Source organism: Ostrinia furnacalis, unplaced genomic scaffold, assembly GCF_004193835.3.
Source record: "Ostrinia furnacalis isolate ACB-3 unplaced genomic scaffold, ASM419383v2 OfSCF7336, whole genome shotgun sequence".
Classification (NCBI taxonomy): Eukaryota; Metazoa; Arthropoda; class Insecta; order Lepidoptera; family Crambidae; genus Ostrinia; species Ostrinia furnacalis.
In genome coordinates, this window is record NW_021137575.1 from 1,183,419 (window position 1) to 1,210,832 (window position 27,414).

Genomic DNA, 27,414 nt, shown 5'->3' on the forward strand with positions numbered 1-27,414 from the left:
AGCTCTTTGATGGACACAGATATTATAGATAACGTTTAAAAAATGGCACGCTCGTTTTCATACATTTCATTCTATTTATTTAACCTATCCATATTTATGTGCGGAAACGTCACAAAATCAGAATAAATTTTAATTTTTCCATCCCGCATCATAAAAACTAAAAAGTCAAAAGTAAAATTTAAATAGTAAATATTTTTCATAAACAAGCTTTTGATGCTGTAAAAAGAATAAAATAAAACATAAATTCTTTCAAACCCATCAACTTATTACTTTACTTAATTTAAAGATTAAAAACTTGTCACGGGATTTACTAGTGTAAAAAATACATTAATTACGTAACTTGATTTTGCTAAAAGTCTGATCTGAGAAAAAATCAAATAGGTAAATTATACATTATTTCTTTATTATTATGTATGATGTACTCTTATATGTCTTAGGTACGATACAACTACGGATTAAGATCGTTTAGTCGACGCAGCGTTGAAATTGTACAGATAAATGCAGTTTGCGCACTCACTACGCGACGTCAAGCAATAAAAACCTAAAATTCGAACGCCAACTTTTTGCTACAACGCTCTTAAGCAAGGAAAACCTGTTATTTGCCATTATTTTGGACATGTTTTAGCTATAATTTAATCTCAGAAAAACGCTGTTGGTTTTCTTAGAAAATAAATAATTAAATATTTTTTAGGATTCACCACACTACTCGGAAGTGCAGCGAGTGCTGCGCGAGGAGATCGTAAACCCGCTGCGCCGGCACGGGTACGTGCGCGCCGACCGCGTCATGAAGCTGCGCACGCTGCTCGAGCGCCTCTCCGACGTGCCCGGCCTCACGTGCGAGGAGAAGGTGACGTGGACAAAAATATCCGCTCGAGTTAGCTGGTATCCGTGACGTCACGTCAACACTGGTACCGATCGTACAGGTTGTATTTGGACTGGCCGCTTCGGGATTCGGTCTCCGGCCTCGCATAAATACTCATTTGATGCATTAACATCAAGTCATCAACCTATAGTTGAGCTTGTAATTTGAACTATAGCTCGGCCTTCGGCCTCGCCTTTCTTTATTATAACTCCAACCAATACTTTTAATTCAAATTCAATTTATATTTTCTACTATCCAAGCAATTACAATTTGACAACACTCGAGAAAGGAATCTAGAACCACCCCAAATATGTATAGGGACGGGACAAGTGTCGCCATCTACGCGGAAAAACGTAAGAATCTTTTGGGAAATTTATGTCGCAGTAAACTGTCATCTTGTTTTTTTATAAATTATTTAAATACATAACTATACAGTTGATAAACAAACAAAAGAAAATCTCCAAAAAATTGCGCGACTCTTCAGTTGCAACTCTCTGAAAGCACCTATTTTTATTCCAGGATCCAGAGGAGTTTCTGAACGGTCTGGTAGCACAACTACTTCGCGCAGAACCTTTCCTGAAGTTATCGTCGGGGCAAGAGTCGTTTTGCTACCAGTTATTCGTGGAAAAAGACGAACATGTTTCCTTGCCAACAGTACAACAATTGCTTGAACAATCGTTTGCTACTTCAGGTGTAAAGCTTAGTGAGGTAACGCATTTACTATTATTTTTAAATTAAGCAATTGATAAATCTGTTAATACACCCTTACTTTGATAATTATATTCTTATTCTTCGTTCTAGGTTCCCGCGGCGTTCATTATCCAAATGCCAAGGTTCGGAAAGCAATATAAATTGTACCAACAAGTGTTGCCATCTCCACTGTTGGACGTTACTGATCTCATTGAAGGATGTAAGTAGATTTGCTTAAGTGTTTAGGTTTTGACTATTTTAACATTGCGTTTAAGTTTGAACTACACCAACGCTGCAGATCGCCATCGCCGGCTCGATCATAGGCCAAAACAGGTCGCGCGACCCATGACAGTCCACGCGACCTGTCATTGACCTATGATCGCGCCGTGATCGATTCGGCGATGAAGATCGGCACGTGTTGGTGTTGTTATAGCTTTACTGTCTTTTTACTTTTACATTGCAGTGCCTCGTCAATGTGCCGTGTGTGGGACATTGGCTCGGTGGGAGTGCAGCGCGTGCAGCGGCGGCGGCACGTTGGAGGCCGGCGCGCTGTGCTCCGCCTGCCTGCGGCTCGCGCACAATAAGCGCCCACAGCACAAGGTACAAATAGAAGAATAACAATCTGACTGTGATTGAAATCAGACCCCCTAAAGCCTGGTCCGTGAGCACGTAGAATTTTGTCTAATGACCCCAAGCTACCCATCCTTATCGCTCGCGCGTAATTATGTTGCTGTCGAGCTCGCACACTCACTGCGGGCGCCCGTCGCACAGTCGCGACAACAATATAATTACGCGCGAGCGATAAGGATGGGTAGCTTGGGGTCATTGGACAAAATTCTACGTGCTCACGGACCAGGCTTTAGTTAAGTGGCAAAACGGAGCCCAGTAACTACATACAAAAAACCACCAGAGCAGACATTTCGAAATTACCAACTGTCACGTTTTGCCACTTAGGGGAACAAGATACTCGACTTGATACGAGTAAAAATGATATTTTTTTACAGGCAACACCGCTGACAGTTTGCGAAGAGTTCGCAAACATACTGGAATCGTGTCCAGTGCCTCGAGTTTATATGGAGCTGTTTGCTGTGCTGTGCATTGAAACTAGTCACTATGTGGCGTTCGTCAAAGCTGGTGTGGGTCACGATGCTCCCTGGTGCTTCTTCGATTCGATGGCCGATAGAAAAGGTACAATACCACCAAACTTAATTTCTGTCTAAATAATCTTGTATTGGCAGTAGGGTAAAAAGTTACAATCTTTGACGAGTCAGGTTCGCTACTCTATTCTAGTTGGATAACACTGAAGTGTCCGAGGAGGACGCCACTATCAATACTTGGTTATTATTTCTTATTTTTGCCACGTTGGGCAACACTGAAGTGTCTCATATACATTCATATGTGTCAATATAATTTATTGGTCTATTCCACTTTGATCACCCAGGTGATCAAAGTGAACTTCCAGCGGCAATTTAGTGTCCTTTGATCACCTGGGTGATCAAAGCTAGGTGATTAAAGTGGAATAGACCAAATTTATTCCCACTCCGCAGGCGAGCGCAACGGCTACAACATCCCCGAGATCGTGAGCATCGCCGAGCTGGGCTCGTGGCTGGGCGAGGAGGGCGCGCGCGCGCACGCCTCCCCGCACGCCGCGCGGCTGCTCGCCGACGCCTACATGTGCTTCTACCGCAGCCCCGACGTCGCCATGTACCGCTAAAGGCTGATTTACACGTGTTAAGTAGGTAACTAAACTACATTTTACTTGAGTTTTCTGTCAAGTTGGTGGGTGGGGCTTGTCAATTGACACGTTTTGACATGCAGTTTCATAATAAACAAGAGCTTGACGTTTGGAATTAAGTTAAAATTTAGTTACGATGCAAGTTGATTACTTAAAATTAAGTTAAAATTTAGTTACCTACTTAACTACTTAATACGTGTAAACCAGCCATAAGAGCGCTTTCACATTTAGGCGACTTTAGCAGCGCGACAAACGCGCGTCAGACGCGCTGCCGATAATTTAGCGCTCTAATACACCGCCGGGTAACGAGCCGCTCCTGCATTCCGCCCAGACGGGGTTGCCAGGTTTTGAATGTGGTATGGTAAACTAGTTTATGCCAGGCATTTAAGTTTTTAGTTTCTGTTTTTATCTAAATCACACGATCTACGCGGACTATGTCACCGAAATGGGTATGACAGAGACTTGAAAAAGAAAACGTGGCCATGCGTATTGTTTTCAGTTTGCGATTGAAAGCACATCCTCGGGATTTTTCAAGGTAGTATTGTGCCACCCGAGAACGTTTTTGTTCCGCCTACTGTTGTACACTATCATATCCGCTGATGGTGATGTTTAGTATGTTCAAAGATTGCACCCGATTTGTCGCACTAGAATCGATCCGCAGAGATTGATCTGCACAGTTTGCCTTTTTTATCACCGTCCAATTATTTTCGCGGTATTTTGTCCGATTCACAGACCATAAAATTGTATTCCACTATAATATATTTATTTACAAGCAGCCTGTATTAATGAGGGTTTTCAGAGTCACGTTAAAATGTACATATGAAAATATGTGAAACTAGACCTATTTTTATCGACAAAAAAGAGGTCAACAATTTTTGGACATTTTTTTTTTAATTTTTATAGAATTTTTTTTCTTCCAATTACTTCCTCGTAAAGAAAAACGTAATAACTTTTAAACTAAGAGGTAGGTATATCCTGATAAAATAAAAACAGTAATAATGCTAAATAACAGGCGATACTAAAAAAAAATACATAAAATACCCAGAAAATGCCAACAAATAATAAAAAATGAAACTTTTTGAAAAAAATCTGCTTAAAAATTCGTATTTTTCATCATTGCAAACGTTGTGATAGGGATAGAGACATGCGATTTTTGGTTTTACGAAGGTAATACGATAGAGAATAATACAAAGTAATAAAAACCACCGGTTATAGGGGCATTTTTTGGAGAAATTTATCAAATAACCAAAAAAACACGAATTTGAAAGCAGATTTTTTTCAAAAAGTATCATTTTTTATTATTTGTTGGCCTTTTTTGTGTATTTTATGTATTTTTTTAGTATCGCCNTTTATTTACAAGCAGCCTGTATTAATGAGGGTTTTCAGAGTCACGTTAAAATGTACATATGAAAATATGTGAAACTAGACCTATTTTTATCGACAAAAAAGAGGTCAAAAATTTTTGGACATTTTTTTTTAATTTTTATAGAATTTTTTTTCTTCCAATTACTTCCTCGTAAAGAAAAACGTAATAACTTTTAAACTAAGAGGTATATCCTGATAAAATAAAATCAGTAATAATGCTAAATAACAGGCGATACTAAAAAAAATACATAAAATACCCAGAAAATGCCAACAAATAATAAAAAATGAAACTTTTTGAAAAAAATCTGCTTAAAAATTCGTATTTTTCATCATTGCAAACGTTGTGATAGGGATAGAGACATGCGATTTTTGGTTTTACGAAGGTAATACGATAGAGAATAATACAAAGTAATAAAAACCACCGGTTATAGGGGCATTTTTTGGAGACATTTATCAAATAACCAAAAAAACACGAATTTGAAAGCAGATTTTTTTCAAAAAGTATCATTTTTTATTATTTGTTGGCCTTTTTTGTGTATTTTATGTATTTTTTTAGTATCGCCTGTTATTTAGCATTATTACTGTTTTTATTTTATCAGGATATACCGCCTGCTTTAAAAGTTATTACGTTTTCTTTACAATAAGTAATTGGTAGAAAAAAAAATCTATAAAAAATAAAAAATCTCAAAAAAAAATTGACCTGATTTTTGTCGATAAAAATAGGTCTAGTTTCATTTATTTTCATATCGCACGTTCATAATCAAACCGTCACTATACGAAATTGGGAGAAATTGAGTTAACAACGCCATCTATCAGCGCTCCGCGAAAAGTGCATGCTGTAAAAATCCCACGCTTAAAGCTCAAATGTACACTTTAACGTGACTCACACTGTATTATTATAACCATGCCATTTTGTGTTTAAATAAAAATTCAATAATAATGTAATAAAAACATCTAAAGGCAAAAATAAAACTAGGTAATAAATATTAAGTAGTATATTTTCTAATTTATTATATTCTATTTACAAAATTATATGTAAATTGTTCCAGACTTATGGTATAAATATTAAAAAGATTAACAGGAATGATTAAAAAGGTTAAAAGTAATTTAGGTACATTAGTATGTAACAGATCTATGTATTATTTTACTATAATAGTTAATGTAAAAAATGCCCTTATTAAAATAATTAATTTTGTTACAAAAATATTTTATTTTCAGTCCTATTAAAACTTCTACTTAATTTGTATAATAAGATCACAAACATTCTATTAACTAATTAGATTCATTGGAAAAATATTGCTTATCAAAATATATAAATTGTATTTCTAATATTAATAGCCCTTGTGTTGGCAGTTCTTTCTTGACTTTACATTTAGTTACACAGTTTTTAACTAGCTGTATCCTACCTATATGCATTATTTATTATTATGCAAAGATGATCATTCATTATTAATAATCTCGTTTGTTTTCGCCTCTATTAACATTCAAATCATCATCACAGCTCAACATGCTTGAAATTGTTTTCTTCACAGTCACATTTTGATTTTACTTGAGGCACGGGAGTCATACCGTCATATACACTTACTTTACTTTTTAATCTTTTACTCCATTCCTGAAAAGAATAAGAAAACAAATTCATTATTGGAAAATGGGCGTATGGGAAATATTTCAAACAAAATTAAACATTTACGCAACTTCAGAGGATCGAAATTGTGTGTATATGCCATAAATGTTACTGAATGAATTAAAGTACTGAATGAGTATACCAAAATATGGCTATACAATGTTTTTGTTCACACAGGTATGAATCAGATTTTGAGATTGAAGCCTTTGGATTAGAAGTTTTTTTTTTAAATAATATATCAAAAAGCTCAAATGGGGAGTTATTTAATAATAGTTTATGATGGTGTAACAATGAATACTTACAGAAAAAAGTACACCATGGTAGCAAATGATATGTTGTGGAAGTAAATGTTCATTGGCAAATTTTCTAGCATTTTCAGCAATATTACGAGCTTCCTCGTCATGTTCACGTGCCCAAATTACACGTTCTTTTAAATCGGACAAGTCGCGTGAAACTGGGACGTAATGTTCCCATGGTCGTAGTAAACTATAAAAGTGTTCGAAAAATGGCGAATCTTGCTTCAAAACCATTCCACCACCAGCAAGTAAATATGGTAATCGATAGGCTGCTACTGTACCATCTATATTCACTTGGTATTTATACTGAAACAATAACAATATAAATTATAAGTAGACCAGTATCTACAAACTATTTACATAATAAGGGCCTCCGCTAAAACTCGCGCGGATGCACGGTGCTCGCCTATGGAAATGCACGTCGTCTGCGACGTGCACCCGCCACACGCTGGGAGGTGTATTTTTTCGATACAATCCCGCGTGCGTGCGCTGTTTCAGTGGCTTGTAACATCTTGGCTAGTAAACAGGTCCACACCTATGAGTCTAAAAAAACACACCTAATTGCCAGACATCAACTCTATTATACTTACATCAAAAAACTTGAAAAAAGAAATATGAGGTTGCTTTGGGCCATACTGAGCTTCCTTGTCACGAAAGAAAAAGAAATTCGTGAGAGATACATTAAATAGATCAGGGTTAGCCCTTGCAATGTCAACGAGTTTCAACCGCTCCAGTCGCGAGTCGCGCCCTCGCCATATGGCACGGGGTTCCCGACTCTGCCACTGGTGCTCAACACTGCCTTGCACTGACAGAATATCCAATGTGACCCTAAAAATAAATAAAAGCAGTAATTACACAGAAAAATGGAGTGTAAAAATAATCATGCCACACTATTTTTTCTATTTGGAATTCTTATGATAAATTAAATTATTGGACTACACTTATTGGAAAAAATAAACCTACATTATCAATGCATATCAATACTAAAACAAGCTGTACTGTAATGTGTTTTGATTCATTCATTTCTATAAAAAATATTTAATGCTTCATCAGCACATCACAAGCAGCATTTCAACTATTAGCCAAGAAATGGAAAGGAGTGACTTTTACCTAAATTAAATACAATTAATATTTATGGTTTAGGAATATAGTTACCTGCCCATATTCTCAATTGTAGATTCTGTTATATCATATGTTGGCATTATTATGTCTAATGTATCATTACTACCACACCAAGAAAACACTGGTAATGGCTCTGACAGTTTAGAAACTAAAGGCCAATCACCCAGGTTTATAACCAATTCCATATCAGGTAATACAACCTTTCTTGACAAAAACAATAGAATATTATCAGAAAACATGTTGAACCCAACATGCTTTCCATAACAGTCTCTGTAAATTTTGTTATTCTTTATAACATAATGGCAAAAACTAGTGCTTTCTGGTTTATGATACTTTTCAATTATTTTCTTAATTTGCACTTTCATATCAACATCATTGTGTAACAACAGATCATTTTCAATTTGTTTGTAAGTTTTTGGGCATCCATATTGTTCCAGCCAAGTGTTAATATCTTTCACTGGACAGTCGCATTGGTCTGCTAGTATAGGACCTGTAAATATTCCAAATAAAATTTAATTGAAAAACATTTAAGTCCATATTGAAATATAAGCTGAGGTTAGCACTTTAATCAACAAAATAGTGATAAATGAACAAACTGTCTCAACAAATAATACTTAGTACCAAATAAATATTTTTTCTTTCTTTAATAAAAGTTCCTTTCCGTGAGATTCTTTATCTTTAATTCGAGATGTTATCTGATATCTCTTACCTGTAAACTTGACTGGAGATCCAGTAATATGCTTGCTCTTAAAATAAATTCCAATGGAAAGATCCTGGCAGGTTTCATATACTTTATAGCGAATTAAAAAAGTGCCGTCTTTCCGATCTAGTTTATTTATCCAGACGCGACACCTGTTGTTATTTGCAGACTTTCCTTCGATTTCCACTGCAACATCGTTTGCTAAGCTGGGTTCATATCTTTAACATAAATATAATTTTTAGGTTTTTAAAATTTGATAATTGTAGCAATTAGGTATGTAGTTAAAACGTTGGGTAGGATGATACTTACTTCTTACAGTAAGATGTAAAATTAACAAAGAAATATCTAGCCGGCATTACTATATTTTGGGGTTGTAATCCAGGTCCCCAAAAAAATTCATTATTTTGTAGGGAATTAATTAAAGAAAACTGTATACACAGCAAAATAAAGTTCCAACAGTTCCAAATCATAGCGCTAATTACTTATAACACCATTTTTATAAAAGTAATCAATTCAAAACAAATAAAAATAGAAACAGGAAAAAGAGTGACATTTTAAAACTGTCAACTGTCATCTTTTTTTTTAATTTAGTGAGGTGTGAAAAATCGATAACATTGTATCGATAAGGATGGATAAGTAATTGATTTTCAGTCAAAGTTTAGTCAGTCAAAAAAAGAGATTTTTTACTCGAGTAAACATAGCTCGCCAGACACTAGAGCCTTGGCCTTTCAAAATTACAACAACTGATAATTTTGTCACTTGCCAGACTGAGTGTATTTATTTTAAAGTTACGCCCAGAGCCCCGATTACGGTAACTTTTAACGTCTACAATCCAGACGCGTTTCTGATTCTGCAATACGATTGGTCAAAACAGCTGACGTACGCTGTTGAACGACCAATCGTATCGCAGAATCGAGAAGCGTGTCTGGATTGTTGACGTTAAAAAATACCGTAATCGGGGCTCAGGGCCCCGATTACGCTAATTTTTAACGTCTCCAATACAGACGCGCTTCTTCGACTCTGCGATACAGATTTGTCAAAACAGCTGACGTCCGGGCCCGTTGAAGATGAAAATTTTTAGCGTAATCGCGGCCCAGTCCATTTTATATCTCTGGAATCAGTCTCTCTCTATCTCATCAGTGAATGTGTCACTGTCAGATGCTCTTTTGCTGTCAGCAGTGTCAACTGTCAAGTGTGTCAATTTTGTTTGCATTTTTGCAGGGAGAAGAAAGGAAAGAATTTTAAAGTATTTATATATGTTTACTTTCAGTTCGATTTGATAAATAAATAAGTCACATCTAATGTGAGAAAGTCTTATATATAGTTGGAATAGAATATTTAGTGAGCCCATCTACATAATGGCTACATATAACCTAAAAAATATATGTATCAGTCTAAGCAAGTTAAGGTAAAGTTTACTCAAAGAAAATTATTACCGAGTATTGTGGTATTGATAAAAAATAATTTAGGGTCAGGGATTTGTTGGGTTCTTATTTGCATTTATAGGGGACATGTGGTAAAAGTGACAAGTGATTCTTATACTGTTGTTATTAGGCCAATATTGCAGCTTTATATGAGAAAAAATCGAGCTTTATATATTATAGATTAATTGTGTTATGTTCTTGATACAATCAATCAAAAAGCGTTTACAAAATGTTTTCCTATTTCCCAAATAACTCAGTTAAAAATATGCTGGTTAACAAAATTCAATTTTACATTTCAGAATTGACCACATTGTGACACGATCATATGTAAATGCTCCTCCTAGATTTCGGCCACCTTATTGGTATGCACCCAAGGAACGAGTGGTATGTGAAAGATCTATTGAGAATTATTTGGTTTATCTCCTTTATTTCTAAGAAAAGTTTTTTACTACTAATATTGTTGTTCTGAGTAAAGCTTGTAAAGAAATTATGCCTAACTTTCATGGCTATAAGGATGAATTTATTTCATGACCATTATCAAAACTGTAAATTGTCCATGGAGGCTTTTTATATCTACCTTAATTACAAAATATAAGTAAATAAAACTGGTATTGCAGGTTGTACATTTGCCTATTTTTATTTCCAGATGACCAATGATTACTTGACACAAGAGAATAAACAGTTTGTAGAAGAAGTAATGAAAGATAAATTGAGAGCTCAAGCAGAGTTAGAATCACCGCTAGCAAACATTGCTGACCAAAGTAGTCAAAAGTGGGCACCAACCACTAGGAGAGTTGGTGTCATTGCACGGAAAATTGGAAACTATCCTATATGGGATAAGGATGGGAAAAAAATGCTTACTACACTTTTGCAGGTAGATTTCAGTGTGTACTTAGCACAACATTACTATTTTCTTACTAAATAGATAGTGTAATTTTTATAACACAAACTGATGATGGTTAAAGAATAAGCTGGTCAAAGTAAAAGTGCATATCATTTTAAAACCATTTTACATTTTAGTATATTGTAGCTATAATCATTTGGTGTTTATGTATCTTTTCCAGGTTGTTGACAACCATGTCATAAAATATATACCACCTGAAGAGTTTAATCCAATGAAAACTAATAAAGTTATTTGGCGGGAAAAAAGAAGATTGGGTTGTTTACTTGTGGGATCTGAAACTATAGATCCTAGCACTGTCACAAAAGACTATTGTGGCCTATTTGACAGTGTTGGAATGCTTCCTAAGAAACATTTATGTAGATTTATGGTGTCCCCTGAGTCTGCGTTGCCTACTGGTACACCACTATTTGCCACGCACTTTCGGGCAGGCGATTACTTGGACATACGCGCTAAAACGTAAGTTATGTTATGTTCGAAAACAGTGGCGCGGCAGTGGGCAGAGTGGTGCACTCAATCAAGCGGTCGTTAATACATTAATACATTTCGATCGTTAATTTAAACAATCACCATGACGCCGCGCGATCTACACTCGCGAGCAAAAGTATGGAATCACTTACATGAAGTTGTTTCCTCGCGATTTTGTGTACTAACGAATTTGTTAGTAACAAAAAAAGTAACACCATTTTAAAGATTAAACTTTGAACTTTAAATTGATACCAAATTCATTCAAATCACACCAGTATTTAAAAAGATATCCATGCTGATGTGAAGAAGTAAGGAAAATGACATGAATCAACTGTTTGATACGTCGCAAGTTGCGGCCTATTTACCCCTATGAAAGCACGTGTTTTTGGATTTTTGCTTTCACAGGTTGATCCATACACATCTCCGCTTCTTTTGACACTTTACCTGGAATTCTACACCTTCAGAAGCAGCACAAATCGTTGCACTATTGCAAGAAGGGCTCAGCCAGCGGGCTGTCGCACGTCAGCTCCACATAAGCCAGTCCTGGGTTTCAAAAGTTTTAAGACGCTTTCGGGAGACTGATGGCTTTATCCCGAGACCAAGTTCTGAACAGCGCCGGTGCACATCGCAGAGGAATGACCGTTTTTTCATGTCAACCTCTCTATGAAATCGTCATTTGACTGGTATCAACGTCCAGCAAGAGCTCAGAAATGTTCCTAGGATAGCTGTTAGCGAGTGGACAGTTCGTCTAAGATATAAGGAATAGAATTTGACTCCAAAAAGGCCTGCTACAGGCTCAAAACTGATGGCAGGTCACCGAATAGCACACTTTCAATTACCTGCTTCTCTCAATCACGAAGAGTAGGCGCACACCGTTGATTTTTAGTTGGCCGATAGTTGTGCCCGATTTTAAATTGTATGAAGAATCGGCCAAATCGAATCGGCGTAGTGTGCGCACTCCCATACTGATCAACTGCCCGACTAAACTATCGGCCGACGAAAAATCAACGGTGTGCGTCTACTCTAAATTCAATACAGCCTGTATAGTGGTTCATAGAAGTTCCAATTACATACCTAAAGCTAATAAAAGTTGAAGCTATTGGAATTGGAAGGGATGAGAATACATACCTTAGATATTAAATTCTTGACATTTATTTTAGTATGGACAGAGGATTCCAAGGTGTTATAAAGCGTTGGGGTTTCAAAGGTATGCCAGCATCTCATGGAGTAACAAAAACGCACAGGCGACCAGGAAATATTGGTGCTGGTGGTGAAAAAGCGCGTGTCTGGCCAGGGACAAAGATGCCCGGTCACATGGGAAACAGGTGTGTATTTTATCACTAGGCTAACGACTTGTTGTGTGTACCTACATTAAAATTATAACCAAGAAAAATAATTTTGCCTCCCACGAAACGTTTCGAACTTTCAGCGAATTCATGGATATTCATTTTTACACATATAATAACCGGTTCCTATTCTTCTATCCTACTTACGTCACTAAGTATAAACGAGCACACAACACAGCAGCCGATTTACATTTATGTTGAGATACGAGCATACGTGATATCGTGTCATTAAGTTATAGTATGATCGTGCGTGTAGCCCGTGTAATAGGAAAAAATGAAATGCGGGCAGCCCGCACGCGTGCCGAAATCCGCATCACAGGCACTTAGACCCGCAAGCGAGCTCAGCTATCGCCCGACAAAAATCGGTGGTCTGCGCCTAGGTTTCAAGAAATAGCTTCTTAGCGATAAGTCTGCCTAAATTAACAGTTTAGTAGGGAGTGAATTAATTTAATGAAAGTATTTCTAAACTGTTTTTTTTTATGTCCAGATGGAGAACGCTGCGAGGAGTAAAAATTCTTCGTATTAACACTAAACATAACGTTTTATGGACTTTAGGCGTGGCCATTCCAGGCGAAACAGGCGCCTTGTGTTATTTGTACGACACAATATTACCGTTAAGAAAATTAAAATCAAGTCCGCCTTTTCCTACACACCCACCTGCTGATGATCTACCAATTGAGTACTATGATGACTCTATTCATCCATTTGAAAATCCTACCCTAACTTACGAAGAAGCTTAATTTTATTAATGTTGTACTCTCAGAAATAAACATTGTGTAAGGATTCCATTTGTTAAATAAATAAGTGGCACAAATTGAAGCGTATATTATTGGCGTAAGCCGCTTTTCCTCAGGTAAAACGTGCCCTTGCCATATTCCATTTTATTAAGCCTGCAATACAGAATACGCTTCTAGTCCCAAACTAAGCAAAGCTTGTACTATGGGTACTGTAGGTACACATATGATGTAGGTACACATTAATCAGAGTAATAAATTAACTTTATGAATGAACAGAGCGTATTGAGTAGCGTCCTGCGTTCCCACAGGTACTAAACAACAAAATATATAAACATACTAACCACCCAGACCCATCACAGGATTATTAAAATTCATCATTTCAATTTCTGCCCGGCCAGGAATCGTAGTCCGTTCCGAACTACTACACCACACGGCCGATATTATTCAAATAATTGCGCTAAAGATAAAAGCATGATTTATTTTATGTGCCGTCCTAAATAGGTAGGCAGTCAGCGTCAAGTAGTTAGTGGCACCCAAAGTGGCCAATAAGTTAACAAAGACGTGTTGCGATCTTTTTGGTCACTTTGGTTGTCACGAACTATTTGACGCTGACTGTACATAGGATCAATCTCTAAAAATTTATTTCCCTATCCCTGACCAAGGTAAATAAAGAAGAAAATAAATTATGACCAAATTCAATTTCATTTATTGTTTAAAATGTACTTAATTTATTTTATAATTTATCTTATTCTAGATTATTTAAAAACTTATGTCTAGACAATATAATCATCATGATTTTTGTCAGTCTGATGTTTCAAACATTTCTAATAAATGTATAGACTTTAAGGGTTGTGTGGGTTCAGATGAAATGAAAACTTACATGCAATTGTGCGCCTTTTTTACCTTACTTAACACACCTACTATTATTAATTTTAAAACTTATTTCTAAAACTGTTTTCTTGAATATAATTATCATTATTATTACAATTAATAATAACTCCTTAAAATTTACTGTTGTGTTGGAGGCTGGAACCCATAACCAGGATATGGTTGGGGGGCACCAGGCGGCGGGGCGCCCGGGGCCGGCGCCCGCGCGTACGGGTAGGGGGAGGGAGGGTACTGAGCTGGAGGGTAGCCCTGTTGGTAAGCATGCGGAGGATATGCTCCTCCAGATGGAGGATAGTTTTGTGGATTCTGTGGATAAGAAGACTGTGGAGGTGGAGCTGTTGACACAGAAGGAGCTGGGCTGCCAGGCTGAGATGAAGGATTGGAATATGGAGGCTGGGTGGCCGGAGGGTACGGCGAGGGCTGACCAGGGGGAGGATACTGCTGTTGTGCAGGAGGGCCGCCTGGAGCGGACGCCGACGACGCTACTGTGGACGGAGGGGCACTGGAATGAGAACTGGAATTGTAGGTGGGCGACTGAGCTGATGGTGAACCGTATCCAGAACTTGTAGGGTTCTGACCGGTATAACCACTGGGTGGAGGTTGAGGTGAGCGGTTGGGCTGGGATGTTGCTGTGGTGTTGTAAGCTGAAGTGGGTGTTGTGTTGGGGAACGGTTGTGATTGGTACGGTTGCGGCTGAGATACAGTTGAGTTGTATGTACTAGCACCGACATTTGGATAGTTGGCACCAGATTGAGGAGGAGGATATGCAGAGTTTCCTGTGTAACCAGGTTGAGAAGCTCCCCGAACCGGATATGGAGACCCGGCAGCTGCAGGGTTCCCAGGAGGGGGTGCGTATGGTTGTTGGACTGTGGAAGGAGGATAACCTGAACCAGGCACAGGATGTGTGGAAGGTGGATAATTATTGGGAGTAGTAGTAATTGGAGGTCCATAAGTTGAATTTGGAGGATAACCTTGGGATTGTGGAGGGTTTGGTGGGCCATATCCTTGACCAGGTGGCCCATATCCAGCTTGTGGCGGATAAACTCCTGGTCCTTGATATTGACCTTGATACTGATTTTGAGAATATGGCCTTTGACCATAACTCTGAGTTGGCCTTGTTGGGGTTGTTGAAACTCCTGAAGGAGGTCGATACTGCTGCTGTGACGAATCTGATCCTGTGGATGGTGGATTGAGTGGTCCTTGTGGGACATTTCCAGATGCTAATGCATGTGGAGGCTGAAACAAAACAATATTTTTTGATTCCTGAGATACCTAATATGTTCATCCAGATTAGTTTTTGTGGGAGCAGTTAGCTTAAGGCCCTCTGTTTCTCAGACTTAATTCATTTAAAGTATATTCATAAGGTTTTTATGTATTTGTAAAGAATATGCTCTGTATATTATATAGTTCATTCAACTTATGATGGTGATTTAGACAGATAAAACGTTTCGTTTTATGATTCTAACTTTCTACGAATAAAAATATTGAGTTGTAAAAATCAATTACTTTTGTGTGTTTTCATCCTTCCAAAAAATCAATCACTAATCTTTCTCAATTAACCTAAACAAGAATTTATATTTATTTATTAGTTTATTATTTAGAAAAAATTGTGAAAAAATATTAAATGAATTGCTTCTGCGTTAGTCGGAACTTTTGCTCATAGGGATGGGACATAAACAATCGCAATAAATCAGTAATCGGCATGGTGGTCATCTTACCATCGAATCACGATTATTATCTCAGGCAGGTCAAAGCTAAGTCAGTACGTGTGCGTTTGCTTTTGATGACGGTTTTGTTTTATGCGATTTCTCCACGTATTGTTTGTTATTGTTATTTTGATGTTTTATTGAATAAAATGCATATATTTAATTCTTTGTGATTTATTTTGTACCACTAAGAATATTCACGTTTATTCCATTTCCAGATAGTTCAAATTCATAGATATAATTTTGATCAAGATTAAAAATCAAACAAATAAAAGGCGATTAGATTTCTATAGAAAATATTCTCGATTCTAAAAAATATCGATTAGGTTTATAAGGAGCGCCTCACTAAATAGAACTGTCATAATCACCATCTTACGCTGAATGGACTATAATTACAAAGAACTCACCGGTAGAAGGGCCTGTATATTTTGATTGGCATCTGCAATTGACGCTAAATACACTAGGTTTCTATGGAGGACTTGTTGATACTGATGGCATTCCATTAGTTGTCCTTTGGCTTGGTAATCTTGTATAGTTTGAATGAGGTGAGCATTTTCATCAAGCATTTTCTGAATTTGAGCTGGACTTAATGGAGGTCGGTTCCCTCGAGGTGCAAATGCCACGGACATTTTAAATGATTTAGTATGAATATACCACTAGTTTCAAAGACACATCAAGTCAAGACCCAGCTAAATAGCCGGACAAAGAAAATATATTCCAAGGGAAATACTTATAATATATTGTATACGTTTAGAATACTATGGAAAAATGCCATTATTTCCAAATAATAAAAAGTCGAATCAAAGATTTGAGAGCTATAATGTGAAGCGAATTCACTGAAATAGATCGAGAATTTCACAAATTTCTTTCACACCAAGCAAAGACCACAGCACCACAGATTAAAGAGTAGGTGCTCCAAACGTGTGACATTTTGTCATATCTACCAAAGATATTGTAAATAAAGATGAACTACACCGAATGTCCCACCTGTGACACTGAAAGGGGGCGCCTCCGTCAGTACAGCCCCCTAGACAAAACGCACGTTTTGATCGAATCGCAAAACGAATCCGTCAAAACTCCATACAAAAAAGGGGCTTTTCGACTGGTTTGCGATTATAATTTGCACTTTGTCTAGACCCACTGGTAATTGCTGGTTCCGAGTTTTGCCACTTATGAGAAGTTTTTAAATTGAAAGATGGTGGCGCCCCCTTTTAATGTGTCTGGTGGGCTACTTTATCAAAACCACTGGACCCCGATTGCGCTAAAAATGTTCAACTGCAACGCAACTAGACGACAAATGAAACTCAGCCGTTATGACAAATCCGTATCAGTTATAACGTAAACGGAGAGCAACAGACTGCACGTTTGAGTAAAAGCTGACAGAAAGCTGCTTTATCTCACACGCAAGTCAAACGCATCACGGACATTTTTTTTTGCTGAGTTTTGCGAGTGAACAGCCCCCCTAGACAAAACGCACTTTTTGATCGAATCGAAAATCGAATCCGTCAAAACTCCATACAAAAAAGGGGCTTTTCGACTGGTTTGCGATTATTTGTCTAGACCCACAGCACGTAAACGTACGTGTGTCGCGCCTCTTATACACGGCGTGATTGCACCATAAAGTTAATATTCCTTCGGAATAGAGCAACAAAGAATGAGCGAGCGAGATGTCACTATCTGCAACCCAGTCCCGATTACGGTAACTTTTAACGTTTCCAATCCAGACACGCTTCTCGATTCTGCGATACGATTGGTCGTTCAACAGCGTACGTCAGCTGTTTTGACCAATCGTATCGCAGAATCAGAAGCGCGTCTGGATTGGAAACGTTAAAAGTTACCGTAATCGGGGCTCTGTGTGATAAAAAGAGATATTGTGTGATGCTGTCATCGTCACGTCAATAGAACCTTAGATTAATAAAACCTAGATGGATAGTCTTCATACAAACGCTTCATCAAGAGTGAGGCAAAAATCTTATGTCATTAGTGTCAATTTTGTTGGGGAGTGTAGACAGTGAAGGCGATTTTCCCGAAAGTAGGGAAATTTTTAATACGTTTTTAAATATTTTATAACTAACAAAAACAAAACGCATCATGTACTTACTTATTTATTGAATTCAAAGTACCTACCTAATAACAATAAGATAAATCGACTTAAAAGTCTCGATTTCATAAAAAAGGAAGTGTATTTGTACGGCGAACAATTGGGAAATAAATTTTCTTGTTACTGGTATCATTCCCGTATTTAATTTTTGAAAGCCAAATTCGAGCAAAATACGCGTCGAATCGTAGTACTTACTTATGAAATGTAACACTGGTCACTTTCTTATGATTTTCTGATGTATTTTAGACACCCTTTCACAGCACAAACCGTTTTATTAATTAAAATTCGTCGGACGTGTTTAACAATTTTTCACTTTGACAGTTCATGTGACGTTTACGGGTAAGCCGTGCCGGCTCCCTAAAAACTGCCTCACCTTTCGTGCACTGACTATCTATCTAGGTTTTATTAATCTAAGAATAGAACCATTTTTGCAAAAGATTTGACAGACAGTGACACTAAGAGGCACAAAGAAAATTTCAATTCATATAGTTTTTTATNATGAATAATAAAATAAATCCTACTAGCTCGATTGATGGTTTCATTTAATTTATTTAAACCAGGTTATCTTTAATAATATTTTTCGTTAATTTATGAAAATATCAAATTAGCCCGTAATCCTGAATCCTGATACATAAATTTAGCCTATTAATTTAACACATGTACGACTGTACTCAGTGTTGCACTATCAAATGCAATTGAAGCGCCTCTGTGCCAGGGTTTTTATGTTCCTGGTCAGGCTATAATTGCTGGTTCCGAGTTTTGCCACTTATGAGAAGTTTTTAAATTGAAAGATGGTGGCGCCCCCTTTTAATGTGTCTGGTGGGCTACTTTATCAAAACCACTGGACCCCGATTGCGCTAAAAATGTTCAACTGCAACGCAACTAGACGACAAATGAAACTCAGCCGTTATGACAAATCCGTATCAGTTATAACGTAAACGGAGAGCAACTGCACGTTTGAGTAAAAGCTGACAGAAAGCTGCTTTATCTCACACGCAAGTCAAACACATCACGAACATTTTTTTTGCTGAGTTTTGCGAGTGAACAGCCCCCCTAGACAAAACGCACTTTTTGATCGAATCGAAAATCGAATCCGTCAAAACTCCATACAAAAAAGGGGCTTTTCGACTGGTTTGCGATTATAATTTGCACTTTGTCTAGACCCACAGCACGTAAACGTACGTGTGTCGCGCCTCTTATACACGGCGTGATTGCACCATAAAGTTAATATTCCTTCGGAATAGAGCAACAAAGAATGAGCGAGCGAGATGTCACTATCTGCAACCCAGAGTCCCGATTACGGTAACTTTTAACGTTTCCAATCCAGACACGCTTCTCGATTCTGCGATACGATTGGTCGTTCAACAGCGTACGTCAGCTGTTTTGACCAATCGTATCGCAGAATCAGAAGCGCGTCTGGATTGGAAACGTTAAAAGTTACCGTAATCGGGGCTCTGTGTGATAAAAAGAGACAGTGGCGGCGTAAGGCGTGGGCGACGTGGGCCACCGCCTACGGCCTCGCGGTACAAGGGGCCTCGCGCCTCAAAAATTTTTTTTTAAATATTAGTCTAATTTTTATTTTTATGAATAAAAACTTGTCAGTGTTCATTGTTTTTTTTTTATTTTTTTTTTTTATAATTCAGTTTGCCACAGAACAAGGCCTCGCGAAATCTGTCTAGCCCACATCAAATTTAGGTCTTGCCCCGCCACTGAAAAGAGATGTGTGATGCTGTCATCGTCACGTCAATAGAACCATTTTTGCAAAAGATTTGACAGACAGTGACACTAAGAGGCACAAAGAAAATTTCAATTCATACTAGTTTTTTATAAAAATATCGTAAAATCCTGTTTATTTTTGGAAAATTTGTTTTCTAATATAATGGTGACCTGTTCCGTCCTTGATTGTGATGTACACCAAAGGCTTAGATTAATAAAACCAAAGGAATAATCCGGCAAAATATTCATTTCACAGGTAAATTTATTGAAATCGACACCTCCAAACTTTAGCTTTATTTTTGTGAATGCGCTTAGAATTTTAAGCACTAAGTGTGATAATTATGTTCTTTAAACATTAATTTAAGTTGTAAGCAAAGATTTCATGCTCATAATCCAGAATTTATGAATATTTTGTGTAAAGAAATAATTTTCGTTTTACACTAGGGTTGTACCACAATCGATAAATATATTTCCTGCGCTGTTTATCACAGTCACTGCTGATTATGTAGGTACATAAATGGCGTTTGTATGTGAATATAGAAAAGTGTTATTTTGTAATTACCTGTTAGTTAATAAACTAAACTAAATATTACATACTAAACATAATAATAAATATGTTCATGCACACAGATGTTTATACTATGCGGGAATCGAACCCGCTACCTCCGGAATAGTAGTCCGTTTCGAACCACTACACTATACGGCCAACAACGATTATTACATCGTTAGAGTCCTATTTTTTACGTTATCGTCAGAATTATCATTTTTTAATTATTGTTTTACTCCTACTAACATTATAAATGCGAAAGTTTGTATGGATGTCTTGATGTTTGTAACTCTTTCACTCTTTCAAATAAATAAGTTGAATAATTTTAATCTTCTGAGTTTTTTTTTTATTTTCTTAGGCCACTCTCCCAATTCCCATATACAATCCCATTCCATCCTATTTTAGTTCTATTAATATTATTACTGTTAGGTGTTAATTAATATTTAATCGATATCGATATTCATGTGAAAAGTAACGACATACATCACTGACATGCACACATATTTATTTTTACACACACAAATGACATCTCATTTTTGGTTTCGTTTGACAGCTCGTGATTGTTGCTCTATTCCGAAGGAATATTAACTTTATGGATTGCACACTCTTTCATCTGTGGTGATTGACACAGATTATAAAGTATAGATGACCCACGCTGAACTGTCCCACCAAACTCAATGACAGGGGGGCGCTACCATCATTCAACTTTATGGCTTCCAACATGGCAAAAATCTGAACCAGCGATCCGGTATTGACGGTGGCGCCCCACTGTCAATGTCATCGACAGGACAGTCCAGTATTTTGGAACTATACGATGATTGCCCCCCTCCCCCGCGCCTCGTTCGGTCGGAGAGCGAAGTCGAGTTTTTTTTAGGTTTTAGTTGACTGGACTGCTAGTCGCTAACTCGCTATTAGTCCATTAACAGCAAAAGGTCATAGTTACAATCTTTACTCAACTGCATAAATCATTAGACTGTGAATTTATTTTTGACATCAGTAAGTACCTACTTAGTAATTTATCGTTATCAATAGGTGTAATCATTTCATCGCCCTTTGTAACTAATAATAAAAGTTTGTGCTCTGTAGGTAATGCTAAGCTAACTACACACTCAACTTTAGTACCTACTTAAATCAACTTTTTAAAAATATAATTACCTAGGTACCTGTTCGTTTTATTGGCATAATTATTTATAAACAGGAAATCAACAATGATATAATATTTTTTTTACATTTGTGCATTATAATAATAATATTAACTTCATTGTACACCACACACAAAAAAAACAAGAAAGAAATTCACTTTGGAGACAGTAGGTACAATTAGGCGGTCTTAGCGCTGTAAAGCAATCTTTTCCAGACAAATAAATTATAATTAAAAATATTTAATGGTATTATGATGATAATAGACTTTAACCCTTAGATTAATGGTTTTATTAATCTAAGCTTTAACCTTAGAAAAAGTGGAAAAGGACGGACCCATAATAATTTATTGTTTAGTCACGATCACGAACACTAACACGTCACGACGATCGTTGTAATCTATTTCAGGTTTCAACATGGCTCTACGAGGTCTAAAGGTCATAGAATTTTTGGGCCTGGCACCAGGACCTTTATGTGGGACTTTTTTAGCAGATTTTGGAGCCACAGTTACAGTCATTAACAAGGTAAGGAATTAGTGCCGTGCCGNGTGTAAACACCCACGGGTGGAATGAAACGGGTTTTTATTGGGTTTTTACCCTCATGTGGGTTTTTACCCGGGTGGAAACCCATCTCTACCTACGGCATGGCCCTACATCCTGTGACAGTGCCCCGATTACGCTAATTTTTAACGTCTCCAATACAGACGCGCTTCTTCGATTCTGCGATACGGATTTGTCAAAACAGCTGACGTCCGGGCACGTTGAAGATAAAAATTTTTAGCGTAATCGGGGCCCAGAGCCCCGATTACGGTAATTTTTAACGTCTCCAATCCAGACACGCTTCTCGATTCTGCGATACGATTGGTCGTTCAACAGCGTACGTCAGCTGTTTTGACCAATCGTATCGCAGAATCAGAAGNATCAGAAGCGCGTCTGGATTGGAAACGTTAAAAGTTACCGTAATCGGGGCTCAGGTACCTATTGTTTGTTTACCACAAACAACAACTAAAAGATTTTATGAGCAAGCCCGACATACACCCAAACCTTAGATTAATAATATTATTATATTAATCTAAGACCCAGACGCCGACCGGGCCGATTAATTAAAATAAATTGATTACGTAAATAAAACATAAATTCTTGAAAGTTCAAGAATTGCGTTTACTTAAAAATTACAACTTCTCCAAGCATTAATTAAGCGAACACGTAAATAACGTAATATTTTTAATTTTATATGTTTCTCATTACAGATTGGGCCTGCACCCTTCGATGTACTCTCGAACGGGAAGAAAGTCATTTCTGTAGACTTAAAATGCAAACAAGGCTTGGATATCGTAAATAAACTTTGTGCTTCATCAGATGTTTTAATAGATACTTTTAGGCCTGGAGTATTAGAAAAGTTAGGACTGGGTCCCGAGTCACTTTTGAAAAAGAATCCTCGATTGATTTACGCCAGATTAACAGGATACGGCCAAACAGGGCCCTACAAAGACAAAGCAGGGCATGATATAAACTATGTTGCTATGTCAGGTATTCTCTCTTTACTAGGCAGAAATGGACAACCACCTATGCCCCCTATCAATTTACTAGCTGATTTCGCGGGAGGAAGCTTAACATGCACTCTTGGCATTATCTTAGCTCTCTTTGAAAGAACTAAATCTGGAAAAGGACAAGTTATCGACTGTGGAATGACTGAAGGATTAGCTTATTTATCTACATGGTTATTTAAGGCACGCGATAGACTACTTCAAGGTGAACCAGGTACCAATCTATTAGATGGCGGATTCCCGTTTTACTCCACGTACAAAACAAAGGACGGAAAATTTATGGCTGTCGGCGCGCTAGAACCACAATTTTATGCGAATTTATTAGAAGGACTCCAACTATCTGCAGATAAATATCCACAGGCAGATGTTGAGGAATGCAGAAAAAAATTCGAGGAGATTTTCAAATCAAAAACTCAAGAAGAGTGGTGCAAAATATTTGAAAATTTGGATGCTTGTGTAACTCCCGTCTTAGCAATTGATTCTATTGATGACCATGAATACCATAAAAATAAAAACACATTCTTTAGAGACAGTGAAAACAAAATACTGCCTGAACCATCTCCTACCCTAAGTAGAACACCGGGTGTTTCGGTCGGCAAAGAGCCCCTACCACCTCAGGGGCAACATACTGTACAAATTTTGAAAGAGCTTGGATACAGTGACAAAATAATACAGGATTTTTTAAACAAGGGTTATGTTTATGCACATGAAAAGTCTAAACTATAAATAAAAACTACATTAAGAGATCATTATTTTTAAGTTAAGTTACACATATAACTATGTATACCTACATACATAAATAATACCTACTTAGTATTTTATACATAAATAGAAGTTAGTTTAATATGTTAAGTACTTAAATATTGGGAAATAGAGTTTTTGGTTGTTATTAATTCATTTTCTAGTTCATTTTGCATAATGCATTCATTAATGACAAGGGGATGGTAACATATTTTATCCATTGTGTCAGCAATAATTAATAAATCAAGTTTCATTTGGTTTGGTCCTAGTGAGTAATTATTAAAACCTATGCTTTCTCCTGATTTTAGTTGATCTAATCTTTTTTTGCCCATATGACATAAAAGTTTGGTAAACATTGTAAAGTCCATCCCAAAATCTGCTTTCAACAAATTTTGACAGCTTGAAAGAAAATCTTCCTCATGCCTGATGTCTGCTAATTCAAGCTCTACAGTTATTAGAACATTTTGTAATGCTTCCCATACATGTCCAACATTACAACAATTAATCCAGTTATGATTAATTGATACAGTATCTAATAGATTATGAACTTCATGATACCAACAGGATGGAACAAATATTGCATCACCTTCATCTTGGGTAACTTCAAAATATTTAACACCTGGGTGTGTTTTTTCATTGAATTGCATGGGCAATCTACCAAATTTATCCTTTAGTTTTGTTTCTTCTCCAGGTGGGAATAATATCCACTTCTTTCTTCCTATTATGTTAATGGACCAGCTGAAGGAACGGTACACATCAGCATGTAAGGGTGTCCTGCAAATAATTAAAATATTTAGCAACTTATTTTATCTCAGGATAAACACATTTCATAATCTCAGCATAAATTATAATATTATCATCATCATCATTTCAGCCATAGGACGTCCTCTGCTGAACATAGGCCTCCAAAATCAAAATCAAATCAAAAAAAATATTTATTCAGTTTAGACCACAAGTGGCACTTATGAACGTCAATAGAAAATAATAAAAAAAAAGAAAAAGGTAGCCCTTATGGGGCACTTTACATGTCTCCTTATCTTTTGGGCCCTACCATCCCCCAATGCTTTCCATATTATTATAATAAAATTAAATATTAGGTGAACCTATTCTAGCTCCCAAACAGATATGGGAGCTAGAATACAGAATAATGCACAAGTATAAATACATATTATTAAAATTATATGGCTAGGCACTGGTAAGACATGAATTTCTAGTAGTAAGTAATATACCTACCATGTACCTGTAGGTCCAATATACACAAACATGTAGTCATCCTCTTCACAGTCTTGAGCATGTTCATTGAGCCAGTCAGGGGCAAAGAAAATTGGCACTTCATAAAAGTTATCATCAGGTCGTAGTTTTCGTAAGTGCCAGTCTTTTAAATACAGAAGTTTTTCTTTAGTGCGACTTTTCAAATAATTCATATAGTCGCACACCTTCATGTCTGTTTTAGAGTGCGAGTCAAACATAATATCACTAAAGTCTGCTACAGGGGCTTTTAAGTCTCCATAGGTTTTAATAAAATAATCATGATCTATGTGAGCGTCTTTTTTCCATTTTCGTGTACATATCCAATCGTGACCGATGTTCTTAATGATGCAAGGAATGTTTTTGGTCATAAATTTGTTGAAGAACTGGTTGTAGGATAGTTCACTAGCTCCTACAACTTCTATAGTTTTCAAATTATAGTCATAACATTCAGGCAGAGCACTAATATTAAAATCATCTATTTCGATCTCTGACATTATTTTAAAAAACAATATAACCACAATTTATTTTTTTAAACTATATAAGATTAGTACCTGAATAAAGGAAACCTTTATCAAACTCAGTAAAATTTTCAGAATAAAGGTAGATACAGCCGGAAAATCTCGGAAAATTCGTAATTGACAAGAAAAATCGGGTTGCAGTAAATGACAGTTATGACACTAATGACAGTTGGTTGACAGCGAAAACATAGAGTAAAGAGTTTTTTTTTGGAACACCAAAGATATTATAACAAATGTACGAACTTATCAACACGTAAACTCGGAAAGGGTTCGTAGACGACGAGCCGGGCGGAAGCTCATTGATGGCGAGCCGCAAGAGCAGGTGAGGTGATTGCGTTCCATGAAGCTAAAGATAAAAGTGGAGGCCAGACTTAGAATACCTACTTGAAGCACAACCTATGTATCACTATCTCGCTCTCTGTGGGCAGGCTCTCTCTTTCTAAGTAGGGTAACCTTTTATTTATTTTTCTCAGGACGACAAAGACNTTCTAAATCGGTGAACGATTCTTGAACTAACACCATTTTATAAAATAATTGGTCACAATATCATCATAACGTGATCAATTTTACGATTTGGCCACGATATAAATGCATATTAGTGTTAAATTTGACTTATTACTTATTAATTAATAAACTTAAATGAGAAAAATTCAATAAAAATAAAGAAAAGATACCAATTGAAAGAATTATAACATTATTTGTTTTCACCCGGTGTAAACACCCACGGGTGGAATGAAACGGGTTTTTATTGGGTTTTTACCTTCATGTGGGTTTTTACCCGGGTGGAAACCCATCTCTAAGCGCAGGTGAGGTGATTGCGTTCCAATTCGATAAGTGTGCTATTTTTTTTCATTAAAAGATTAAAGAAACTATGGGTTTAGAAAAGTGGCACTTTGATCGAATCGAAAACCGAATCCATTGTAACTCCATNGAAGAAGAAAAAGAAACGTTTTGTTTTGTTGTTAAATCTATACTAATAAAAGAGGAAAGATTTAATTGTTTGTTTGTTTTTTTGGAGGCAATAGGCTCCGAAAAAAATTTCTTTCACGATTTAGAATCCTAATTTTTTTCTATGTAGGCTATAAAATATTTTCAAAAACTTTAGTCCAAAACCTTTGATAAAATTCGACGTTTAATAAATAAATTAGATAACATGTTAATACTTTTTTTTTCAGTACGATTTTAGTACTTGTTTTTCAGAAATTCTACGATTTAACTATTACCTGACTAGGTTAAAAAGGTGTGGAATGTTATTTTGGAGATAACTTGGTTCCATAGAAATATAGAGAGATGCTAAGTAATGCGCTGAGTTCGAAACTCAGTGTCGTATTAGAAATTCACACACACAAAGAAATCAAATTATGTGCTCATTATCCATTGCGGTATCAGTATTCAACGTTCGAATAATCTTTAGTACTATGCAAGCAATATAAACTGTTCACATAATGACGTCGCTACTGTCATTACTGCTTTCACAAGCAATATGTTCCAATTTGTCCCTTGTCACATTTCCCTTTAGTTTTTGTGATCTGTGCTTGTTTCTAAGTTGATATCAATGAAATATTCCTAAGTACTTTTGATTAAATTATTTTTTTTTTATTTTGACACGTGTTTGAAAAATCAAGGTCAGGTTACAATAAAATAACAAGTGAAAACGTAACATTGCATTGTAACTCGCAATTTCGCAATATTGATGAGGAGATTCCATTGGAAAGTCTGTATTCATTCCTAGGATTCCCCCTAACACCATCAAATTCAAGGGAATTCAAGAGAGTGCAGTTTCCCATCTCATGCTTAGGGACCACGGTTTAAAATAGTGTGGTTGCATAGAGCCTGCAACGGGCAACCTCGTGCGCAGCTGCTCATACTAATTTTCGATACAAAAGCAAGTGTTGGCGCCCTCACGAGTTTTAGCGGAGTTCCATATGGTAGCGGGAGTAGACTTAATTGAAATCTATGCTTCTCCGACGACCAGTTGTATGTGGAATAC

The 27,414-nt window shown here is 36.7% G+C and overlaps 6 protein-coding genes across 10 annotated transcripts in view; 3 read left to right on the forward strand and 3 right to left on the reverse strand.

Annotated features, from left to right (window-relative positions):
* Positions 1-3,450, forward strand: part of CYLD (ubiquitin carboxyl-terminal hydrolase CYLD) — a 10,852-nt gene extending 7,402 nt beyond the window's left edge. For all 4 annotated transcript variants that reach the window (XM_028319880.1, XM_028319878.1, XM_028319879.1 and 1 more), the window contains 6 exons: positions 692-847; positions 1,382-1,570; positions 1,664-1,772; positions 2,016-2,152; positions 2,557-2,740; positions 3,100-3,450. In XM_028319880.1, the coding sequence (XP_028175681.1) occupies positions 692-847; positions 1,382-1,570; positions 1,664-1,772; positions 2,016-2,152; positions 2,557-2,740; positions 3,100-3,266 (942 nt within the window). In that variant the 3' untranslated portion in view covers positions 3,267-3,450. The remainder of the gene's footprint in view (positions 1-691; positions 848-1,381; positions 1,571-1,663; positions 1,773-2,015; positions 2,153-2,556; positions 2,741-3,099) is intronic.
* A 2,231-nt stretch (positions 3,451-5,681) lies between these two features.
* Positions 5,682-8,949, reverse strand: LOC114363946 (protein O-glucosyltransferase 2). The gene is made up of 6 exons (XM_028319882.1): positions 8,704-8,949; positions 8,404-8,612; positions 7,728-8,184; positions 7,163-7,400; positions 6,579-6,878; positions 5,682-6,264 (listed from the first exon to the last, which is right to left on the reverse strand). Exons 1-6 carry the CDS (start codon positions 8,862-8,864, stop codon positions 6,148-6,150), a joined length of 1,482 nt encoding a protein of 493 aa, XP_028175683.1. The 5' UTR covers positions 8,865-8,949; the 3' UTR covers positions 5,682-6,147.
* Positions 8,950-9,562: 613 nt separating this feature from the next.
* On the forward strand, positions 9,563-13,348 carry mRpL3 (mitochondrial ribosomal protein L3). Its single transcript, XM_028319885.1, has 6 exons — positions 9,563-9,802; positions 10,118-10,202; positions 10,465-10,692; positions 10,883-11,178; positions 12,348-12,512; positions 13,021-13,348. Exons 1-6 carry the CDS (start codon positions 9,753-9,755, stop codon positions 13,271-13,273), a joined length of 1,077 nt encoding a protein of 358 aa, XP_028175686.1. The 5' UTR covers positions 9,563-9,752; the 3' UTR covers positions 13,274-13,348.
* Positions 13,349-14,077: 729 nt separating this feature from the next.
* On the reverse strand, positions 14,078-16,769 carry LOC114363947 (proline-rich protein 2). The gene is made up of 2 exons (XM_028319883.1): positions 16,272-16,769; positions 14,078-15,394 (listed from the first exon to the last, which is right to left on the reverse strand). Exons 1-2 carry the CDS (start codon positions 16,491-16,493, stop codon positions 14,279-14,281), a joined length of 1,338 nt encoding a protein of 445 aa, XP_028175684.1. The 5' UTR covers positions 16,494-16,769; the 3' UTR covers positions 14,078-14,278.
* A 4,285-nt stretch (positions 16,770-21,054) lies between these two features.
* Amacr (Alpha-methylacyl-CoA racemase) lies at positions 21,055-23,702 on the forward strand. The gene is made up of 3 exons (XM_028319857.1): positions 21,055-21,224; positions 21,777-21,892; positions 22,618-23,702. The coding sequence occupies exons 2-3, from the start codon at positions 21,785-21,787 to the stop codon at positions 23,638-23,640; spliced, it is 1,131 nt and encodes a 376-aa protein (XP_028175658.1). The 5' UTR covers positions 21,055-21,224; positions 21,777-21,784; the 3' UTR covers positions 23,641-23,702.
* JMJD4 (jumonji domain containing 4) lies at positions 23,675-25,575 on the reverse strand. 2 transcript variants are annotated; one of them, XM_028319855.1, is made up of 2 exons: positions 24,889-25,521; positions 23,675-24,429 (listed from the first exon to the last, which is right to left on the reverse strand). In XM_028319855.1, the coding sequence occupies exons 1-2, from the start codon at positions 25,398-25,400 to the stop codon at positions 23,763-23,765; spliced, it is 1,179 nt and encodes a 392-aa protein (XP_028175656.1). In that variant the 5' UTR covers positions 25,401-25,521; the 3' UTR covers positions 23,675-23,762. The 2 variants fall into 2 exon arrangements, with proteins under 2 accessions (XP_028175656.1, XP_028175657.1); XM_028319856.1 differs by having other exon boundaries at positions 24,341-24,429; positions 24,896-25,575.
* Positions 25,576-27,414: the final 1,839 nt, after the last annotated feature.